This window comes from Marmota monax, unplaced genomic scaffold, assembly GCF_021218885.2.
Source record: "Marmota monax isolate L192 unplaced genomic scaffold, Marmota_monax_Labrador192_F-V1.1 WCK01_AAM20220418_F8-fsc00077, whole genome shotgun sequence".
Taxonomy (NCBI): domain Eukaryota; kingdom Metazoa; phylum Chordata; class Mammalia; order Rodentia; family Sciuridae; genus Marmota; species Marmota monax.
In genome coordinates this window covers 1,844,750-1,866,196 of record NW_026694610.1, presented here as the reverse complement: position 1 = coordinate 1,866,196, position 21,447 = coordinate 1,844,750, and the positions used below count along the sequence as shown (strand labels likewise).

Below are 21,447 nucleotides of genomic sequence, written 5' to 3'. Positions count from 1 at the left end.
TTATACCCTCTCCTTGGCAGGAAAAAGGACCCCCTGGCGAGGTGCTGGCAGCCTCCCCATACTAATTCATAATGTTGGGGAGCCTAGGGAAGAATAGTTATTTTAGAGTAACTATTTAGAGTAGAGGGGAGTGAAGGGAGGGGAGAGGGTTAGGGTTAGGAAAGACAGGAGAATGAATCAGACATTATCATCCTGTATGCATATGTAACTGTACAACTGGTGGGACTGTACATCATGTACCACCAGAAGAATGAGAAATTACACTCCATTACATATAATGTATCAAACTGCATTCTACTGTCATGTATAACTAATTAAAATAAATTTAAAAAATTAAAGCACACACACAAAACAAACAAACAAACAAATGCTAAGGGAAATTCTAAAGTTAGAATCCCAGAATTCTGTAACTCAGTTATAAGTTACCACAAAAAAAATTACAGTAAAATTAAAGTTATTTTCAAAGACTGAGAATTTACCACTCACAGACTGTAGATGAAATAACAAAGGAAAGAAGAAGGAAATGGAATTCTTAAAGTAGATGCAAGAAGCAGCTGTGGGCAAAGCAGAGAACAGAAAATGCCCAAGTGCATCTGGCATGTTATTTCATAAAACTTGTATCTTATTTTTACATATTTACATTATTTAAATTAAGAAAAGTTTTAAACGAGTACTTGTGGGCAAAAAAACTGACATGTTCAAAAACTCCTAAAGAAGCACTGACTAAATAGACAAGTGGGACCAAATGAGAGGGTTTAAAACCAGCATAGATTTAAGTTATTTAAAAAACAGTATCAGAGTATATCAAGGGAATAAATCATGTTAAAGGCTCATAAGTCCTTATATTGCTTGGGAAGTAGATACATTTACCTTAATTTTTAACTCAGTATGAAACAATTACTAAAAGAATAGAAATCAAAAGTATAATTTCTGAAGCAATGGAGGGAGAAGAATGTGATAACTTAATCCAATAAAAGGCAAGAAAGGAAAGAAAACAATAAAGGAAAAAGGCTCTTTAACCCAGCACAGTGGTGCATGCCTATAGTCCCAGCTCCTTGGAAGACTGAGGTGGAAGGATCATTTGAGCTCAGGAATTTGAGTACAGCCTGGACAACAGATGCAAGACTGCGGGGAGTGGGGCATGCTAAACAGGAAGCACCAAGGATTTTAGAAGTAAGCACAAATATGGCAATAAATACAATAAATGAACACTGATTATACTTGCCAATTAAAGAAACAAGATTGTCTAATTACTTAAAGGAATGAAATATAGTTATATGCTGGACACAACTACAACATAATTACATGCTTAAAAGTAAGGGGATGTCCAATTTATAGGACATTCAATGGAGCGAGGAACATATTATTAGATGACACCACACAGGCTCAATTAGCAAAATCCAGATTCTGACAAATACTTCAAGACCTACATCCTCAGTTCTTCAATGAATACACTGCAAAGGGGAAAAACAACAGAGAATGGGAACCTAGAGGGGAAAAGAGACTTACATAGAAGCTATCAGCCCTACTTGGAATCCCACTAGAACAAAGAAACTAGCTTTAAAAATAAAACAATTGGCAACATTTGAACCTTGATTAGGTTCATCTTAATATGAAAATGTTGTTTTGAAGGAGTAAAACATTATTATGCCTATGCCTAAAAAGGGAACTTCATCTTTTAGAGATACATCTAAAATATTTATGGATAAAATAATGTGCTGTCTAGATTTTGCTTCAAAACAATCCGGGAAAAGGTGGGAAGAATGAGTGAGAGTTTGGGTAAGAATCAATTACTTGTGAGTTGGTAACATTAAAAAGCTTAGTACTGGGCACATGAAAGTTAATCATACTATTCTTTCTTCTATTGAAATATGCTAGAAATTTTTCATAATGGAATTTTTTGAAAGTATCAAAAAAGATGTACTAGAAAAAGAACACAAGTATGCTAAGGAATTAGACAAAATTAACTACACAAAGAGGATCATTAATGATAAAATAAACAAAATTCAATAAAACATATAACATTCCTGAACTATATTCATCTTAAGCCTCAAATATATAAAGCAAAGTTTATTGTGTGTGTGTGTGTGTGTGTATGTGTGTGTGTTACTTGGCTTGAACCCAGGGGTGCTCTACTACTAAGCCATAGCCCTGGTCCCTTTTATTTCTGAGATACGATCTCTCTGTGTTGCCTATCCTGGTCTTGAACTTGCAATCTTCCTGCCTCAGCCTGCCAAGTTGCTGGAATTACAGTTGTATACCACCACATCTGGCTTAAATTTATCAAATTTAGCAGGAGCCATAAACAATTCCACAATGATTATGGACAATTTCAAATGTATATTTCTGAAAAATGAATGATCAGGACTGCAGTTGTAGTCAGCACCACATAAAAATAATAAAATAAAGGCACTGTGTCCACCTACAAAACTAAAAATAATTTTTTTAAAAAGAATAAGACTAAAGAATGAAAGAATATTGGAAATGTGGACAATACAATTTAGAAACCTGAGTAATGATTTATACACTTACCTTATATCAACCAATAGACAATGTTTATTCTCTTCAAATAAATGTAGAATATTTAGAAAAAATGACTATGTATACTAGGCCACAAAGGAAATTTTAACAGTATCTAAGAAGTCATACCATCATATATATCATCTAATCACAACACAAGGAAAATGGAAATCAATTACAAAAACACATCCCAGACCACTTAATATTTAGAAGATAAAAACCCTTTCGATGATATGAGCTAGTTGTATGGACATCAAATGACATGCAGGTCACCACTCTTATCTAGGTCCATGTGTGAATATGTTCAGCCATAAATGCACATATTAGGAAATAACAGAGTTAAGAAAAAAGGACAAACTAACCTCCCAAAATGGAGGAAAAATAAAGGTAAGAACAAAAATTAGTAAAAAAGAAAATTAAGAAACAACAGAGAGAATCCACAAACCAAAGCCTGGTTTTTCAGAATAGACCACACTGCTGACAGGCTGAATGAGAAAGAGAAAGCAGGTACATACTACTATAGAAAAAAAAAACAAAAATGAAGAATGTAAAGTCATAATTACCCTAATTTTTCTTCTAATATTAAATGAAAACACTGAACACCTCACCACTGCTTAGTAAGACCTCAAATTCCAGTTCAGCTGATAACCACAAATAGCAACCTCAGCACGAACCTCTGCAGTGCAGCCAGCAGGTGAAATCCACAGAAATAAAGACCCAAGCCACATCATGGCCCCTTTCTGGTATAAAAGGGAAGGGAACTGGCCTCTTAGGGGGAGAAAAATTGGCACGTGGGCCTATGGCGTGTGATTACCCAGCCTGAGGTCAACAGACTCCGCAGTTAGGAGATACAGGTTAAAGCTTTTCAGGTATTTTTACTCATATTATAAGGGTTTAATCTGGTCATCTCATGCTAGTTAGGAACATGGGAGAATTGCAGACTCTGGGACAGGAGTCCCCTGTGTTTCTCCTTTGCTAGCAAAGAAATAACATTTCTTTTTCTTCTTTCTCAAACAAAACAAAACAAAAACACACACACAAAAAAAATTCTTAAATAAACTAAGTTTGGAGCAATCTTTCTGTGACAAAATGTTTTTGGTAAAGAGATTGGAAACTATTCTACTTGGTGCTTAGTGAAAATATTTTGAATTAGTGTATATACCAGAAGTTATCAATCAAATAAATAATTTTTCAATATTGTTTAAAATCAAGAAAGAAAAGAAAAAGAAAAAAATGACCTTGAAATGAAAGCTTTTCACATTATTACAAAAATAATCCTGGGGAGCAGGGGAACAGCTCAGTGGTAGAACGCGTGCTTAGCATGCAGGAAGTCCTGGGTTCAACCCCCCCCCCCATTTCCCTCTACATCCTACTAACCAGAAAAATAATAATAGTAATAATCCTACTCTAAAACTTAGGGGGCTGATTGGCTTCTGCTCACATATGAAAACTTTTTCTAGTACTCGTATTCCAAGAAGCCATGCTTATTTTTAAAGCCAGGCTTCAGTCACAAAGCACCCTACACACCTTCTTCAGAAATGCTGATGGCTTTTGAAGCTGCTGGTTTTTTGTATTCAGGGCCAGAAGACGATTCAACATGATCCATCAATCCAACCTATAGGAAAAAACAGACAACAAAACAACTCAGTTTTATACTTTGATCATTTCAAAGTATTATACATAATTTTGTGTATGGTTTAAACATCTGCATTGATGGGATAAATGGGAAAAAAAGGGATTAAATCCAATATGAGCTACATGACAGAAATAACAAGGAAGAAACTATTTGTGGCTTAAGAGGCTGAGAAAAATAGCTTCACATAATTTCAGAATGGGAGAAACTGTAACTACCACCTAGACAAAATCTTTCATTTTATAGACGAGGGAACAGGCCCTGAGAGATTCAGCAATTTTTTTAGTGACAGAACATGATTTCAACCCAGGTCTTCAAAGCTCCTTGACCACAGTATCCCTCTGCCTCTTCTAGGTCTATGAGATATTTTCTTTAGGAAAGTCAAAGTGTTTGTATTTATGTACACATTTTAATAATAGGGCAATCACATTTTAAACACTATATCAGGTTTATCGTTTGAATTAATGTTATTTCCTTCAATGCAGTCATCCTGGAACACTAATTTACTTTTAAACTTGAGCAAATATTTTTAGAACTATTCCTGTGAAATTGTCTCTAAGCTTCTGCTACAATTATTAATATAACTGTTCTAGTGGCAAATCTTTGGTATATAAATGTGATTTCACCACAGAATCCCAAAACAGCAAAGGTCAGCAAAGGCAAGCACTAAACACACATTTATCAAATGCGACAGACAGCAAAAATCAGTTTTCACCTTCCAACCCTGAAATGCTTGGACTGGAGGAAGCTGTATCCAAATTTCTCGAAACTCTCTGCCTCCCTCAAAGTCAGGAGAGCCAGCAAGTACGTTCTGAAAAGATGGTCAGGGTGATCCTGACACTCAGCTGTTCAGCAGCCTACCACAGCCAGCCCTGTGGCAGCTCTGCCCCGACATGGCCCCTTTGGCTGGCTGTTTCCTGAGGCTTTCACTAGGTGTGGTCCAGCCTGCTGTCAAAGCCTCACTTTGACAAGGCAATGAGCCCACAGGACTCTGCTTCACCTTTTACTCACTCCATGTGCTCTCTCCATCATGATTGGAATGTTGCCCTGATGATTCCAAAACCCCTATTTAGATCCTCAGCTTCAAAAGCATATGTCCAGCTAACTAATCTCATGGCACCTCAAATTTAATATCTCCCCAAGAGAAATCATGGCACGTCCTCCCCCAGCACGGGCACCTGTACTTCCCCTTCCTTAATTTAGAAAATGCCTCCTCCATTCTCCTGGGCTGTAATGTGGGTACCACTGTGGTCTTCTGGTACTTCTGGTACTTCTTCTGGTCTTCGCTGGTTTCTCTGACTTCCTACAGTCTGTCAGGCTCTTCAGTACTGTTCTATCCTGCCCTCTATTCCTACTGCTATAGTTGAGTCATTTTTGAACATTAATTTTTGCTTTGGGTATTCAATGGATCCCAAACACCCATCAGTGAACCTCATATAGAACTAGAGCATAAGAATCATCTATGAAGTTTGTTAATGTTGTCTCTACCTCAGAACTATTTAGAATCAGAATCTCAAGGAAATGGTACCAAGATATTTGCATTTCAAACAAGTTTCCAAGATAAGTGACCAAGTCTGAAATCACTGACCCACTTGGTCTCCCTGTCTCCAGTCTTCTCCTTTCCAATTTATCTTCCACACTACTGTATCGGATCATATCACCCTAATGCTTAAAATAATGCTAAACATTTTGCTTGCTGATAGGATAAACTCCCAGTCACCTGGCATGACAAATAATCTTTTCCTTTCTTATTTCCTTTCTTATAATCCCATCCTTTCTCTGATGCCAGATATCCAAAGCCCAATCCCACTGGCCTCTACCACCAAGTAATGCTTATACAGTTCCCCAAACATTCCATGCTATTTGACACCTTTCTGCTCTTGCTCACAGTGATTGTCAACCTTTCCTTATCCAATTTATCAATTCATTACCAGCTCCAAGAATCACCTCAATCAGGTCTCTTTGAGGCCACATCTTCCCTTACTCTGAATTAGCCACAACAACCCAGGCATAGTATGTGTCCTCACTGCACCCAGTTCATACGTACTTACTAGTGTATACTTCTACCTTCATTTAGCCTCTAAGCTACTAGAGAGCAGGTACTTAGCTCAAGGCCTCATGTGTAGTAGATGCTCAATAAATGTGTGTTGAAGAAAGAAGTGAATCGTGGACTTCTGCAAGAGGTGAGCAATGCAGTATCAAAACTAGACTTAGGAGGAAGGAAAGCATTTGGCTTCAGATATGCTTTTCTACTAGCTCAGAAGGCAATTTCCAAAAAAGAGGTTCTCAACCTAGATACCCTCCAACAGATGAATGAATAAAGAAAATGTGGTATATATACACAATGGAATATTACTTAGCCTTAAAGAAGAATGAAATTATGGCATTTGCTGGTAAATAGATAGAGCTAGAGATTATCATGCTAAGTGAAATAAGCCAATCCCAGAAAAACAGAGGCCAAATGTTTTCTCTACATGTGGATGTTAATTCAGTGTGGCTACGGAAAACAGATAAGTCCTCTGGATTAGGCAGAGGGGAGTAAAGGGAGGGGGAATGGGTGTAGGAAGGATAGTGGAATGAAATGGACATTATTATCCTGCATACATATATGATTACATGACCAATGTGATTCTACATCATGTACAACCAGAAGAATGAGAAGTTATACTCCATTTAAGTATGATGTGTCAAAATGCATTCTACTGTCATGTATAACTAATTAGAACAAAATTTTTTAAAAAGAGATTGTTTGAAGTAAGGGGCTCCTAGGACTGCTTTGATATTCAACCTTGGTTTGAATGTGACAGTTCTAAGTTTATGTCAAAAAATTAAAAAACAAACATCATTAATATCATTACTTACTGGTGGTCCTATTTGGCTATTATTGAGCTGGGGCTGGGGCTCAACGGAAGAGCACTTGCCTAGCATGCGTGAGGCACTGGGTTCAATCTTTAGCACCACATAAAAATGAACAAATAAAATAAAGGCATTCTGTCCATTTACAACTACAAAAAACATTTTAAAAAAAAGAACACTATTATCAAAAAGACAAGGGATAACAATTGCACACTGTGAGTGAGAATGTAAATCAGCACAGCCACTATGGAAAACACTATGGAGGTTTTTCCAAAGGATTAAAAATATTATCCAGCAACTCTCCTATGGATATATATTCCAAGGAAATGAATTCAATATGAAATGAAATCATATATCTGCATTCCCATGTTCACTGCAGCATTGTTCACAATAGTTGAGAAATGGAAACAAAGTGTCCACCAACTAATGAATGGATGAAGAAAATGAAGTACATATACACAATGGAATACTATTCATAAAGATGAATGAAATATTGTCATTATGACAACATGGATGGGAGATCATTTTATTAAGATATAAGCCAGGTGCAGAAAGACAAGCATCACATGATCTCACTCATACGTGGAATAGAAAAAGCTGACCTCGGAAGGTGGGCGTGGAATGGTGGTTACCACAGGCTGGGGAGACCAAGTCGAGATGGGGAAGGGCTGATCAGTGGGTATTGAGTTATAGACAGATAGGAGCAAGAAGTTCTGATACGCTAGGGTGAGTATAGATAACAATAATGTACTGTAAATTTCAGAAAACTAGCAAAAGGATTTTGAAAGTTTTTACCAGAAACAAATAATAAATGAGATAAATATATGTTCAAACTGATTTAAACATTATGCAAAACATATTTTGAAACATCACGTGGTACCCCATTGATATGTAATATTTTAATGTTTTTAGATATCAGTTGAAAATAAAGAAATATTATAAACCTAATAAACGCATTTTGGGGGGGGGTACCAAGGATTGAACCCAGGGGTACTAAAAACACTGAGTCACATCCCTAGCCCCATTTCATATTTTATTTAGAGACAGGTTCTCACTGAGTTGTTTAGCACCTTGCTTTTGCTGAGGCTGGCTTTGAATTCACGATCCTCCTGCCTCAGCCTCCTGAGCTGCAGAGATTACAGACTTGTACCACCATGCCTGGCTAATAAATACATTTTTTTATAATTTTTAATTTGTTTTAATTAGTTACACATGACAGTACAATGATATTGACATATCATACATTTGAATCAGATGGGATATAATTTCTCATTTTTCTGATTGTACAGGTTGCAGAATCACATTGGTCATGCAGTCATGTATATCCACACAGCAACAATAATGTCTATTTTATTCTGCTGTCCTTCCTTCCCCCCTTCCCCTTAAATACATTTTTTAAAAAAATGTCAATTTGCTACCAACCTGGAATATTTGTTAGGTAAGTCAAAGATACCCTGTAGACTAGTGTGCATTTCCCAATATCAGACCTAAACACATTTAACATTTTTATTAGTTGTTTTTTAATCCTTATCATATAAATTTTTCATCCTTTAAACAAAGAGATCAGAGCCAGACAAAGTGATGCACCTATAGTCCCAGCTACTTTGGAGACTGAGGCTCCAGTCTGGGCAACATAGCAAGACCCTGTCTCGAACCAAAGAAAGGGGATAGAAGCTTGTGTAAACTAACTATTTTTAAGATGTTCTTATTATTTTACCTATCATTCTATATAATCATAAATGTATTTACTAAGAATATTTTTTAAAGATATAGAGAACTTGTAAGAAACTGATTACTAGTTTCTCACAAAAGAAAGAAAAATTTCAAATAGAAGGACAATAATATTTGTAAAGTTATAAAAATTGTTCAATGGGGGCTGGGGTTGTGGCTCAGTTGGTAGAATACTCGCCTAGCATGCGTGAGGCACTGGGTTCATTCCTCAGCACCACATAAAAATAAAAAAATAAAGACACTGTGTCCACCTAAAACTAAAAAATAAATATTTTTTAAAAAGCCTTCAGAAGAAAATGATACTTGACTACAGAAGGGTCTCTTTGAAATCATATTCTGGTTTCGTAACTCATATATTTCTTTGCCTGGTAGGAAGCATGGGCTCACTTCTTAAAAGTTTATGGCAGTGATCTCCTATTAAGGGTGATTTTGGCCCCCAGGGAACATGTGGCAATTTTTTTTTTGTTTGTTTGTTTGGTTTGGTTTGGTACCAGGGATTGAATCCAGGGGTACTTAGCCACTGAGTCACATCCCAAGCCCTTTTATTTTGAGACAGGGTCTCTCTAAGATGCCTAGTCCCTCGCTAAATTGATGAGGCTGGCTTTGAGCTTGTGATTCTCCTGCCTCAGCCTCCTGAGCAGATGGAATTACAGGTGTTTGCCACCACACCCAGCTGGAAAACATTTGGTGGGGGAGGGGGGTACCCGGAATTGAACTCCGGGGCACTCGAGCACTGAGCCACATCCCCAGTCCTATTTTGTGATTTATTACAGACAGAATCTTGCTGAGTTGCTTAGTGCCTCACTGTTACTGAGGCTGGCTTTGAATTCAGAGCTGCTGGGATTATATGTGTGTGCCACTCGGCTCGAAAGCAATTTTGATTGTTATAACTGGGAAAAGTGCTACTGGCAGCAAGTGAGTAAAGACCAGGGATGCTGCCAAATACCCTACAGCTCAGTCATGAGGACTTGCCAAGCCTAACAAAGGTTCTAGATTTGATATCCGTCTCTGAAAAAACAAACACCCCCTCTTCCCCAAATCCCCAAATTGACCCAAATATCAGTAATTCTGAAATTCAGAAAATCTAGCTTAAAGAAACCAAATTTCCCATTATTTCAAAAAGTCCAGTGTTTTAAAATTACAAATTTAATAACTCAGTTACTGATTAAAAATAACAATAATTTTAAAAAACTAAGGATAAACTACCTTTTCATGATGTAAACTTAGCATTTCAGGTCTGGGGAAATCCTGCTCTATGTTGTCGGCAATGTTCTGAATTGCTAACAGCTGTTCATCAATTTTCTGAAGCTTAGCGGTGAGAAACTCAAGTCGGCAAGCTGCAGGGCTTGGCACATGGCGAACTGCAGTATGGCGAGCTGCAGGGACATCCTGCAGCACTTTCCACAGCAGATAATTTTCTTTAGAGTCTGACTTTGTGCTCTGTTCTTGGAACTGGAATCTTGGTCTTGGTAGATCTAAATATTAATTACAGTAAAATCAGAATTGATTGTAATTAAGGAAGAGGCAGATAATGATAAATCTCATTTTTTTGGATGATCTTACTACTTTAAGGCAACATAACATTATTTTCCAAATAAGTTTTAATTTAAATATATGTAGGGGATTGGGGATGTAGCTCAGTGGTACAGCACTTGCTTAGCACGCACAAGGCCCCTTGGATTCAATCCCCAGCACTGAAAAAAAATTTAATATACTTATAAATTGTATTTCTTTTGCAATTTGTCTAATGTGAAATAAGGACCCTTAAGAATGTTAGTACCACAAGTCCTACATATGAGGCAGTCTGAATGTTATTTTTATCCCCTATTACAGATAATTCATCAAAAAAGAAACTTTAACATTTTTATGACTTTTTGAAACCAATGAAAACCAAAATCATCACATACTAGGTCCAATGATGGCTATTGCTAACTTTGTGGGATCTCAGATAAACACTAAACCTCCACAGACCAGTATCAAAGCCAATGACTGTCTCTACCAATTGATTCCAGACCAAATTTGAGATACCTTCTTTTTTAAAATGAACTCTCCTTCTGGCATCTCAGTCTCCCCTCCCTGTGTTACTCATCCTGTTTAGGCCTTCCTTTATCCACAGGCACCTTCAGGGTGCCAGCCTCAGCACAGATCTCTCCTCACTCTTCTCACCATATCTGAGCGATGTCACACAAATGACTCCTAACGGCCATGTGGTACTCCCTCTGAGGTCCAGATCCTTATAACCCGAACTCCAGCTGCATAGTAAACTGAACTCATTGTTTCCTGCCAATTTGAACCCTCTTCCCTGTTTCTCAACTCAATGAACAGCACTACCATTTACCCTGTTTCCCAAGTCACCAGTCTAAGAGTCACTCAAGGTTCTTGTCTCTCCTTCAGAGCCAAGTGATACCAAGGATTGGTTCCACCTCCTGAATACCTCCAATCCTACTACCACTGATCAACTCGATATATTTGTTTTTCTTCCCAGTACCTTTCTGTGTTTCTCCAGTGCCTTCACTTCAAAGGCCCAAATACCTCAATATAACAGACAATGGCACTCATTTCTTGTTATTTTTTCCCCCTTTCTTGTTTTGGTACTGGGAATTGAACACAGGGTGCTCTACCATTATATCCCTAACACTTTTTAGTTTTTACTTTGGGACAAGGTCTCACTATGTTGCCCAGGTGGGACTTGAACTTTCAATCCTCCTGCCTTAGTCTCCCAGATTCTCTGGGATTACAGGCATGTACCACCTGCCCAATTTCCTGCTATTTCTTTAAACAAACAAAAACCACTCTGTTTGACTCCAAGCATACTGAACTTCACTTGTCTCAAACTCGGCAGGCTCCATCAAACTTCTGAATCATTGCACAGTCCATTTTCTCAGTCTGAATGCTCTTTTTCTCTCTAAATCCTACTCTCCTTCATTCCACTTTAGTGTCTCTCCCGTAAATAGCTCCAAATCTCCCCTGAAATAGATGAGATGCTGTATTACCCAAGGTCTCATCCATGCCACTGTCACAGCCCTTTCCAAGCTGTATCATAATCAACCCTTTATTTACCTGTCTTTCTTCCCCCTATAGGTATGCTCACAGGTTAAAGGTAGTCCTTTCTTCTTTAGTCCTGGTACCTGGTTCCTAACTTAGTGTTTGCAGAATGAAGAACAGGTAAAGTGAATTATGATGCCTGACTCACATTTTTTCTTTGAAAAAAATGTGAATTCGTAAACAAAAATGACTGTTATATTTCAGTCCCAATCTAAGGTGAACCTTCTGTGAGAAGACAATGGTAAATGCAACATTGGCCTTGGCAGTTTCCCTACCTCTTTCAGTTTGACTTTCACAATCTTTTACCATCTGTCTAACCTCCATGTTTCTCAACAGCCTGAAACACATCCCCCTTAACACTTAACAGGAAAGATCTGGTGCACACAAACTTTAAATGGTAAAGACAGCAAAAGAGATGAACATGCTTAAAATCCAGACTTCCTTCTTCTGCTCTACTTCACTAACAGAAAATCACACAGGAGGGTTAAAACTGAGTTTCACTGACCTGAAATGTTCTTCCTTGGGTCAGAAAAACTCTGCCTGCTGTTACTGATGCTATCTTTCATGGGAAAAGGATTCTAAAATAGGAAGCTACTGTAATTCACAATAGTGAGCAGTTCTCCCTAAAACAAGAACTGTTTACTCTTCATACCTAGAGACCCTATTCTTCCCTTCTCTGATCCTTCTCCTGTCAAGCAAATTCCACTCAACTCTAATGTGCAATTATATTCTGAGTCTTTACAGTATATTACTATAAATATCATGATGGAATTAAGTTTCAAAATATAAAGCTTTTCCTTTTAAATTAGCATTTTTAAGTTCTTCTCTTCAAGAGTAGATAGAACTAATGTATCTTTGCAAATAGACATTCTCCTTATGAAAGGAATCTCCAAATGGTTGATTGCAGATCAGATCTTTCTGATAAAGAAAATTAACCTGAAGTTTGTAGTCTTTAAAATGCTGGCCTTAGCTACTCAGGAGTCTCAGGGAGATGGATCTGCTTCCAGTTTTCCCGGATTTCAGAAATTAAGAAAATGAAGGGAGACTAAGGGTACCTAAGCAGCCATGACACTTGGACAACCCTATAAGATTGCAATTGTGTCCCACAGAGAAACAAATAAAGATCAGATAAAGTTAGTAAATTTGCAAAACATCTCCAAGCTATTTAGGAATAAAGCTGGGATTGAAACCTAGGTCTGTTCTAATTGAATCCAAAAGCCAAGCTCCTTTCACTCCAGTTTCTATATCCTTCACCAGCCTGAAAGACTATTAGCTTCTTAAATCCTACTCCCATCACTTGTACATACTACTACCCAAGACAGAACAGAGAGAGGGCAAAGGCTTCAAAATCTGATATGTTGGCACCTGTTTGTTTATGCAGCTATAATGCACATCCCCAAACATCCTAAAGTGATGCACAAACATCCTAAAGTGATGTGCCCCTCCTCCCATCCCTTTCTTGCTCCTTATATCTCTTGAGTGCCCACTGTTGACAGACAATGAACCTGCATCTTGCAACCACAAAGCAGGGTCCAGAATTCCAACAGCCGTGGAACCTAGAAAAGACATCAGCTCTGTTGTAGAAAGTCTGATTGCCAATTAGATTAATCTAACCATTCACAGGAAATAATAACTGTATACAGTAGAGAAATATTCTTCTAAATATTATAAAAATTTGCCACATATAACCTGATTTATATAAAACTAAATATTTTACTGGTTAAGTAATGTTGGCTACCATGCCTATGTATTACCTCTATACTGCTGCAGAATTTCCCAACTTTTTAAACATAAGAATTCATTTTAAGCATCAAAGTACTCAAGAACTCCCACAGGATATTTATATTTTAGCCTCCTTAACTGAGAAGATATATGTACAAGTACATCTATAGCCTCCTTGTAAAATATGGTGCTAGCTTAATGGCTAAGCTCATTCATCTACCTGCCCTCTCCACTTAACAAAGGACAAATCTCTTTCATGTTTCTTTTGCAATTATCAAGTATTAGTGCTAGTTTCTATCATAACAGGAATTTGTGAGGGAGAGTCATGCTATACATCTTCTGTCATTCACCTTGGTCTTGCTGTCTTTCTGATGGAGTCACTGAGGAGATCCCAGGTTCCTTCACTTCTGTAAAGTCTGCTCTCCAGGTTTTTTCATCTAGACAGGCTGGAGTCACTCTTGGAGGCTCAGAAAATAAATCCACAGGAGAACTGGCAGCTTCTATCAAGAATATGAAGGACGTACAAAGACTGATTCTGAACTTCTAAAGAAGGTGAATTAAAAGATTTAAGAGATGATTTCTGAATGTGAATATAAACATCTAAAACTGCAGTGGGCTTTCAGAAAGGGAGCTATGAGATTTGAGTAGGAATAACAATGCTATGTTATGAAATTTTTCAAAATGTATTTAAAGTAGGAAAAAGTTATTACCTTGACTTTTACAGTTGTGTGGGGGAAAAGTACTAGTAACTGAAGCTGCCAGATAATGTAACTCTGCAGATGATGGGACCTCCAGATGATCACTTTGCTGTTTGATAACATTCTCATTTGAAGGCTCTGCTCTGACAGGTAATTCCTGTAGATCATCAGCTTCAATGTCAACCACATCTATATAAGTGTGTCCAACCTGAGTTAAAGCACATAAAAATCATTCTTATTACCTTGGATAGCCACTCTATCTCCCACCCCCAAAAAGCTAAATTCTTCATTATTATTACTAAAAAGCAAGAAGAGCTTTTATGTGCCTAATCTTAGGGAAGCTGCAGGAAATAAGTCTCATTGGTTTTAGTTTACAATATTCCAGGGCATAATACTTAAATTGATTTTTGATCTTTCCTACAAAGCTACACAGATGAGATTTTTAGCTTCATTTCACCCATTCAATTGTATAATATCTAGAAAAAACATAATAAATTTCAGTACGATATTAAAACTTCTGAATATATAATTTATTACCATATCAGGTGCTGAAGGAGACAAAGATTTCTCTGATATTTTAGTAGGAAGTTCGACATTGAGATGTACATCTGGAACCAACAGCTGAGGAACAGTTACAGGTTCATATTCTGAAAATTAAGAAAAACTGGGAATGTAAAAATATCTTTAACTTGACCTAAATCATTAATTTTGTAAAAACTAGTAAACAACAAACAACATAAATGCGTATGTCCTAAAAATCTAAGTAGAAGCTTCATGGGTATAAACAAATTAAATTCTATCATATTCTATGGTCAATTTACTCTAGAGTAATCCGTAATTTAATAAAGATAAGTATTGCCAGGCATGGTAGCACACGCATGTAGTCCCAGCCTCAGCAAGGGCGAGGCACTAAACAACTCAGTGAGACCCATCTCTAAATAAAATATAAAATAGGGCTGAGGATACGGCTCGGGTTGAGTTCCCCTGAGTTCAAACCCCAATATAAAAAAAAAAAAATTAAGTATTGCTTTTCTCATAATGTGATAAAAACAACAAAGTATCTAAATTATGTCATGAAAATGCTATAATTTCCTATTTCCACTTCAGATATATTAACTCACATTCATCTACTTTATTTAAGAGAACTTCGATAAAGCCAAATTTTAAGAAATAAACCTATAGCTAAATTTGTAAAAATTTTTGTTTCTTGATATTTAGGTCTTTATTTTATTACTAGTTTTATTTATGTGAGAAATAAAGTCTAGTGGTCCATTTTCAGAATATAGTACTTACCTTAAATGTAAAATTAGGATGTAAGAATGGCAGCAGGAGGGGAAATGGAGCTGAATGGAAAGTTACAAGCAGTTAACTCACACAATAGCACCACAGCCTATGGATGTGGCAGATCTAAAGTCCATGAACCTCAACAGCTCCTTCTCCCTGGAGGGCAACAGCAGCAGGAGCTCAGGGAGTGTGAAAAATCCCCAGCTAAGTGGGTACTGAGTACACACAGGAGCTTGGGACTTACAAGAAACCTTCAATAAGGTTGAGTACAAAGGGAAACTCAGTTATAGAAACCTAATGAAACAGAGGAATAAAAATTCTAGGCCTAGGAACATTCATAAAATGGAAAGATCCCATATGTACAAGTCTTCTTTCCCTTAAGAACTTTTTCCTGAGGAACTCATGGGCTCTCACATTCTTTAAATATCTGGACTGACTCTCATCTGATTCAAAAGCACACTCTGGTCTAATACAGATGTTCCACATGCTCCTTTACTAAAGTAATTACAGCCATGCTATTCCTCGCAAGTTTCTGTCATTTTCTGAGCTCATAATTTTTCAGGTGAATTCTCCTTTGGTCCTGTGTATCTGAAGTAAGATATTTTGTTCTGATTAGTTTTGTTTTGTCTAACTGGAGGGTTTTTTGTTTGTGTTTGTTTTATTTTTGTTTTCATGCTGTTTTTATTCAGAAGCCGACTATCCAAAGGTCAACTCTCAAATGCACTTAAAAATGAAAGAGGTCTTCTTCTTTGGAGAGTCCTAACAAGGAAAATGAACTGGTAATGGTAGGAGTAAATCTATCTCATGGAGGATGAGTGGTCACCTAAACCTCGGATTTTAGCATCCATCACAGCTGCCAGACTCTATTCCCAATTGTACAGACCCATCATGTCTGAGTTATACTGTAAAAAAAACTCTGGGACAGGCTGTTTAAATTTCTAAAGGGTCAATTTACATTGGCAAGAGTAAAGATGTCTTTAAAATTTCTAACCTACAAGTTTTTCTAGTTGACCAATCAATCAAGAAAACGTTAGTTTCTATAAAATGTTTAAAGTGCAATGTCCACTACATGTAAGAATTTTTCTTTGGTAAGAATAACTGACTTAAAGTGTTAACTAGACTTCTCTGATATGTTGGTTTTCATGGGTAACCTAAGTTAAAAATGGGTAATGAGAGTTAACATGAATGGGATAAACATTGATAAATGTGTTTGTTAGAAATTTCTGCAAAGTTAAAATACTAAAACATCAACTGCTAAATATAAACTTAAATGTGGCTTCTTAAACGCCATAGGTAAAATATATACGGGTCTACTAAACGTGTTCTTAAAAGTTAGTAAATGGAAAAGTAATTTTTTAAAATATATATATTTTTAGTTGTTGATGGTCTTTTATTTTATTTATTTATACACAGTGCCCACAGTGGAACCCAGTGCCTCACACATGCTAGCAGCCACAACCCCAACCCCCTGGAAAAGCAATTTTAAGGTTGCTTTACTTCTGGGCCTAAACTAAAAGCAAAGTTACTAAAAATTAAAATTCTAAAAGGTACAATTCTATACATAAGGAGTATGAAAAATTTCAAATGAGCTTTGATGAAAGGACTGTAAAAATCATTAAGTATTTCATCTTATTACAAAGAAGTAATTTGTCAAAATTCAGGAATTTCATAAGGATTGTTTCAAAACAAATTTAAAAAAGAGTGAACAACTGGAAGAAGGGAAATATAAAAAGTTTTAAAAATGAAAATGTGTGTTTCTAGATGAGAAAGTATTGTAGGGTAAAATAATATTCTTGTACTAAAGCTGAACATGAAAGAGAAGACAAAACTAAGAAAGTGAAAAAAATTATAGATCGTCTAAGTTTTTAGTTGTCAATGGACGTTTATTTTATTTATTGATATGTGGTGCTGACAATGGAACCCAGTGCATCACACATGCTAGGCAAGTGCTTTGCCACTGAGCCACAACCCCAGCCCTACCTTTATTTTATTTATTTATTTTTATGTGGTGCTGAGGATCAAACCCAGTGCCTCACATGTGCCAGGCAAGCACTCTGCCACTGAGCTGTAAACACAGAACCAACACAGCCATCATTTAAGGGATTTTAAAAAATTTATTTTTATTTTTATTTTTTTAGTTGTAGTTGGATACAATGTCTTTAATTAATTAATTTGTTTTTATATGGTGCTGAGGATCGAACCCAAGGCCTAGCCCGTGCTAGGCAAGCACTCTACCGCTGAGCCACAACCCCAGCACCATTTAAGGGATTTTTTTCAGAGGTCAAATTTTAATTCACTGATATGAAAAAAAGTCTAAAACACTGATCTGCTATTATCTATCAAGATAATTTCCTGTGTCTTACTTAGGGAAACTAAGTCTTAAAGGAATTAGAATTTTTACCTATTTTCAAGAACTCAAAAAGATAATCACCAAAAAAAAACAAATAACCCAATCAACAAATGGGCCAAGGACCTGAACAGACCCTTCACAGAAGAGGATATACAAACAATCAACAAATATTATGAAAAAAATGCTCATCATTGCTAGCAATTATAGAAATGAAAATCAAAACTACTCTTGAGATTTCATCTCACTCCAGCCAGAATGGCAGCTATTAGGACAACAAACAACAATAAGTACTGGTGAGGATGTGGGGAAAAGGTACACTCATACACTGCTGGTGGGACTGCAAATTGGTGCAGCCAATATGGAAAGCAGTATGGAGATTTCTTGGAAAATTGGGAATGGAACCACCATTTGACCCAGCTATCTGTCTCCTCAGTCTATACCCAAAGGATTTAAAAACAGCATACTACAGGGACACAGCCGTATCAATGTTTATAGCAGCACAATTCACAATAGCTAAGTTGTGGAACCAACCTAGATGCCCTTCGATAGATGAATGGATTTTTTTTAAAGTGGCATATATACACAATGGAATATTACTCAGCAATAAAAGAGAATGAAATCATGGTATTTGCAGGCAAATGGATGGAGTTGGAGAAGATAATGCTAAGTGAAGTTAGCCAATCCCAAAAAATCAAATGACAAATGCTTTCTCTGATATAAGGAGGCTGATTCATAGTGGGGTAAGGACGGGGAGCACGGGAGGAATAGACAAACTCTAGATAGGGCAGAGGGGTGGGAGGCGAAGGGAGGGAGCATGAGGTAAAAATGATGGTTGGAATGTGATGGTCATCACTATCCAAAGTACATGTATGAAGACATGAATTGGTGTGAATATACTTTGTATACAAACCAGACATATGAAAAATTGTGCTCTATATGCGTAATAAGAATTATAATAAAAAAGAATTGTAATGCATTCTGCTGTCATATATAAATAAAAAAATTAATTAAAAAAACAACAAAAAAGAAAATAGCAAATTTAACTGGGGATTTGTTTATATCACTTAATGTTTTATAACTGGATAAAGATAACTTGTTATCAATAAGTTTTATATACATTTTATGACATGCTTTACACTAGAATGAAAATTTAATGTATTTTTGAAAGATAATAAAGAGAGCCTAATTTGTTTAAAGTTCCACAATGTAGAACATGAAAATTTTTTCTTTTCCACAAAAAGAAAGGAGCACTCTTAGCTTGTTTGATTCATTTTTTTTTAATATTTTTTTTTTAGTTGTTGATGAACTTTTTTTCAAAATTTTTATTTATTTATATGTGGTGCTGACAATCAAACCCAGTGCCTCCCGCATGCTAGGCAAGCGCGCTACCGCTAAGCCACTACCCCAGCCCTTGATTCATGTTTTATATGTACTGTTGTATTGTGTTAATTGATATTCATTTAGACTTGGGAAATAATATATGAAAACTTTGTAAATTATATTTAAGAAAGAGGTAAAGATCAACTTTAGAAATAAAATAGATTGCCTAGATTTGTCAAGAGCCCCCCTACCTGATTTAAGACTCTGGCTCTCACCTTATTCCGTGTTAGGATGGCTCCAAAATTAGGCCAGAATTAAGTTTATTTAAAGCTATATTCAAAGAATATATTTTTGTTATAAAGGTACTACAATCTCAAAAATAAACAGGACAGAAAATAAAATTTAAAACTAAGTAAAGAACTGGATAAATTGTAAAAGGAATTTAAAGGCTGTAAAAGAGTTTTAATAGAGTAAAATTTGTCAAGGATCTCATATGAATGAACTCATATATATGTGGGGTCTTTGTGAGGCAAAATAGATATCAAATATACATTTGTGGTATTATAGAGATAATGTTTCTTGGTTCAAAGCTATTATACAAACTGAATATGTTTTGCTCTAGTTCATTTTGTATTTTCTTTGTGTACCTTTGTAACTGCTGCCTGTTAGTGTTTTGTAGAGTACTTCTTCTAATAGAACAATCTGAGTTAATTTGAGATAATACCCCATCACCTGTAGGACAGACAGGATATAAGGCAGATGTCCAGTACTAATGCTGACCCCACTTAAATGTAAGGGAAAACTATAAGATTATAGACATTAAAGTTAAAATACAGTACTCCAAATTCAAGACTGGTGAAACTGGCCTGCTGGATATTAAAACCAAAATTTGGAGACAAAAGTCAAGGAAATAAAAGGGCAAAGGAGAAAGTAGCCAATATTGTGGCCCTTGCACTCTAAGGTCAGCAAGGACACAGGGAACAACAGGACCCTTCTAAAGGACCTGCAACTCTCATGAGTCATCTGACTTTCGAACTATGGGGAATTCTGACAACCCTAGAGAAGAGAAAACCAACCAGTGCACATTCTGCAAAGAGGAGGTCACTGAAGATGGAAATGTCCCTGATGCTTCCAAGGGAAACTACATGTGGTCAGCAAGACCCTGGCCCATTGTTGTAGATGGCACTACTAGTAGAGGAAAGCTAAAGAAACCAAGAAGCTTCTCACAACTTCCCAAGAGTGATCTCTAACAAATCTCAGCTGACTCTTAACAACAGAGAAGAAAAAGATCGATTTTGACCAACTTGGTTTTAAACACCTGGCAGGAGAGTATTTTAAATACTTTAGTGCAGCCATACATTGACAATTAAAGAAAAGACAATGGTTCTTTTAATGTAACTTCATGGATATTTGTGTCAGTCCTCCCAAAAGTAAGTAATACCAGGAGGTTAAAGGAAGGGTTTTATACAGGAGTACCTAATAACTCTAAAAACCTCTGTCAGAGTCATAAATTTGATCTGAGTCAATTTGAGACCTACAAAAATTCTTAACCTCCTACATAGAAAGACTTTGTTGTGTTTCTGTTGTTTTGCTTATATAACATTTATATGAGCTCCCTTACTTGGGAAAAACTACAGAATTTCTTTCTATAGAAAGTAAAGACCAGGGGCTTGGATTGTGGCTCAGTGGTAGAGCACTTGCCCGCCATGTGTGAGGCACTGGGTTCGATTCTCAGCACCACATATAAAATAAAATAAATAAAGGTCCATCAACAACTGAAGAAATAAAAAAGAAATTTTTAAAAAAAGAAAATATATACTAGTCATATCCTTCACTTTATTATCCCTCAAATTAAAGGGATTCCTTGCTTGATATCTCCTCTGGTCACAATTCATCACTTCCAGCCTGGTGGCTTGGCTTTAATCAAAGTCTGGAAAGAAGACAAGCTTCAGCTGAATTGCAAAGGACCTTACCAAGTGCTCCAGAACACTGGGACACCTTCAGAACTGCTAAAAAGGGGTGAACTCTTTACCATGGGAGTTTCCTCCTCAAAAACCTAATATGGCTAGGATACATGACAATACCAAAGGAAAAAAGCACAAAAATGAAAATGAGACCAAAAGGTAAAAAAGAAGGGGGGGGGCATGAGAAATAAAGTCCATTTTCAGAATACGGTATGTAGCTTTAAATGTAAAATTGGGATGTAAGAAAGGTAGCTGGAGGGAAAATAGAGCAGAATGGAAAGTTACAAGCAGTTAACTCACAATAGCCCCATAGCCTATGGATGT

At 36.5% G+C, this 21,447-nt stretch overlaps 1 protein-coding gene across 19 annotated transcripts in view; it reads right to left on the bottom strand.

Annotated features, from left to right (window-relative positions):
- Window positions 1–21,447, bottom strand: part of Cplane1 (ciliogenesis and planar polarity effector complex subunit 1) — a 136,127-nt gene that overhangs the window by 35,246 nt on the left and 79,434 nt on the right. For 16 of the 19 annotated variants that reach the window (XR_009224697.1, XM_046422244.2, XM_046422247.2 and 13 more), the window contains 6 exons: window positions 14,743–14,852; window positions 14,218–14,413; window positions 13,858–14,007; window positions 13,291–13,341; window positions 9,947–10,215; window positions 4,048–4,135 (listed from right to left, as the gene is read on the bottom strand). Coding sequence is in view for 18 of the 19 variants with exons in the window: in XM_046422244.2 (XP_046278200.1) it covers window positions 4,048–4,135; window positions 9,947–10,215; window positions 13,291–13,341; window positions 13,858–14,007; window positions 14,218–14,413; window positions 14,743–14,852 (864 nt within the window). In the remaining variant the exon portion in view is untranslated. The remainder of the gene's footprint in view (window positions 1–4,047; window positions 4,136–9,946; window positions 10,216–13,290; window positions 13,342–13,857; window positions 14,008–14,217; window positions 14,414–14,742; window positions 14,853–21,447) is intronic. The other 3 variants (XM_058572066.1, XM_058572069.1, XM_058572071.1) reach the window with 1 other exon arrangement.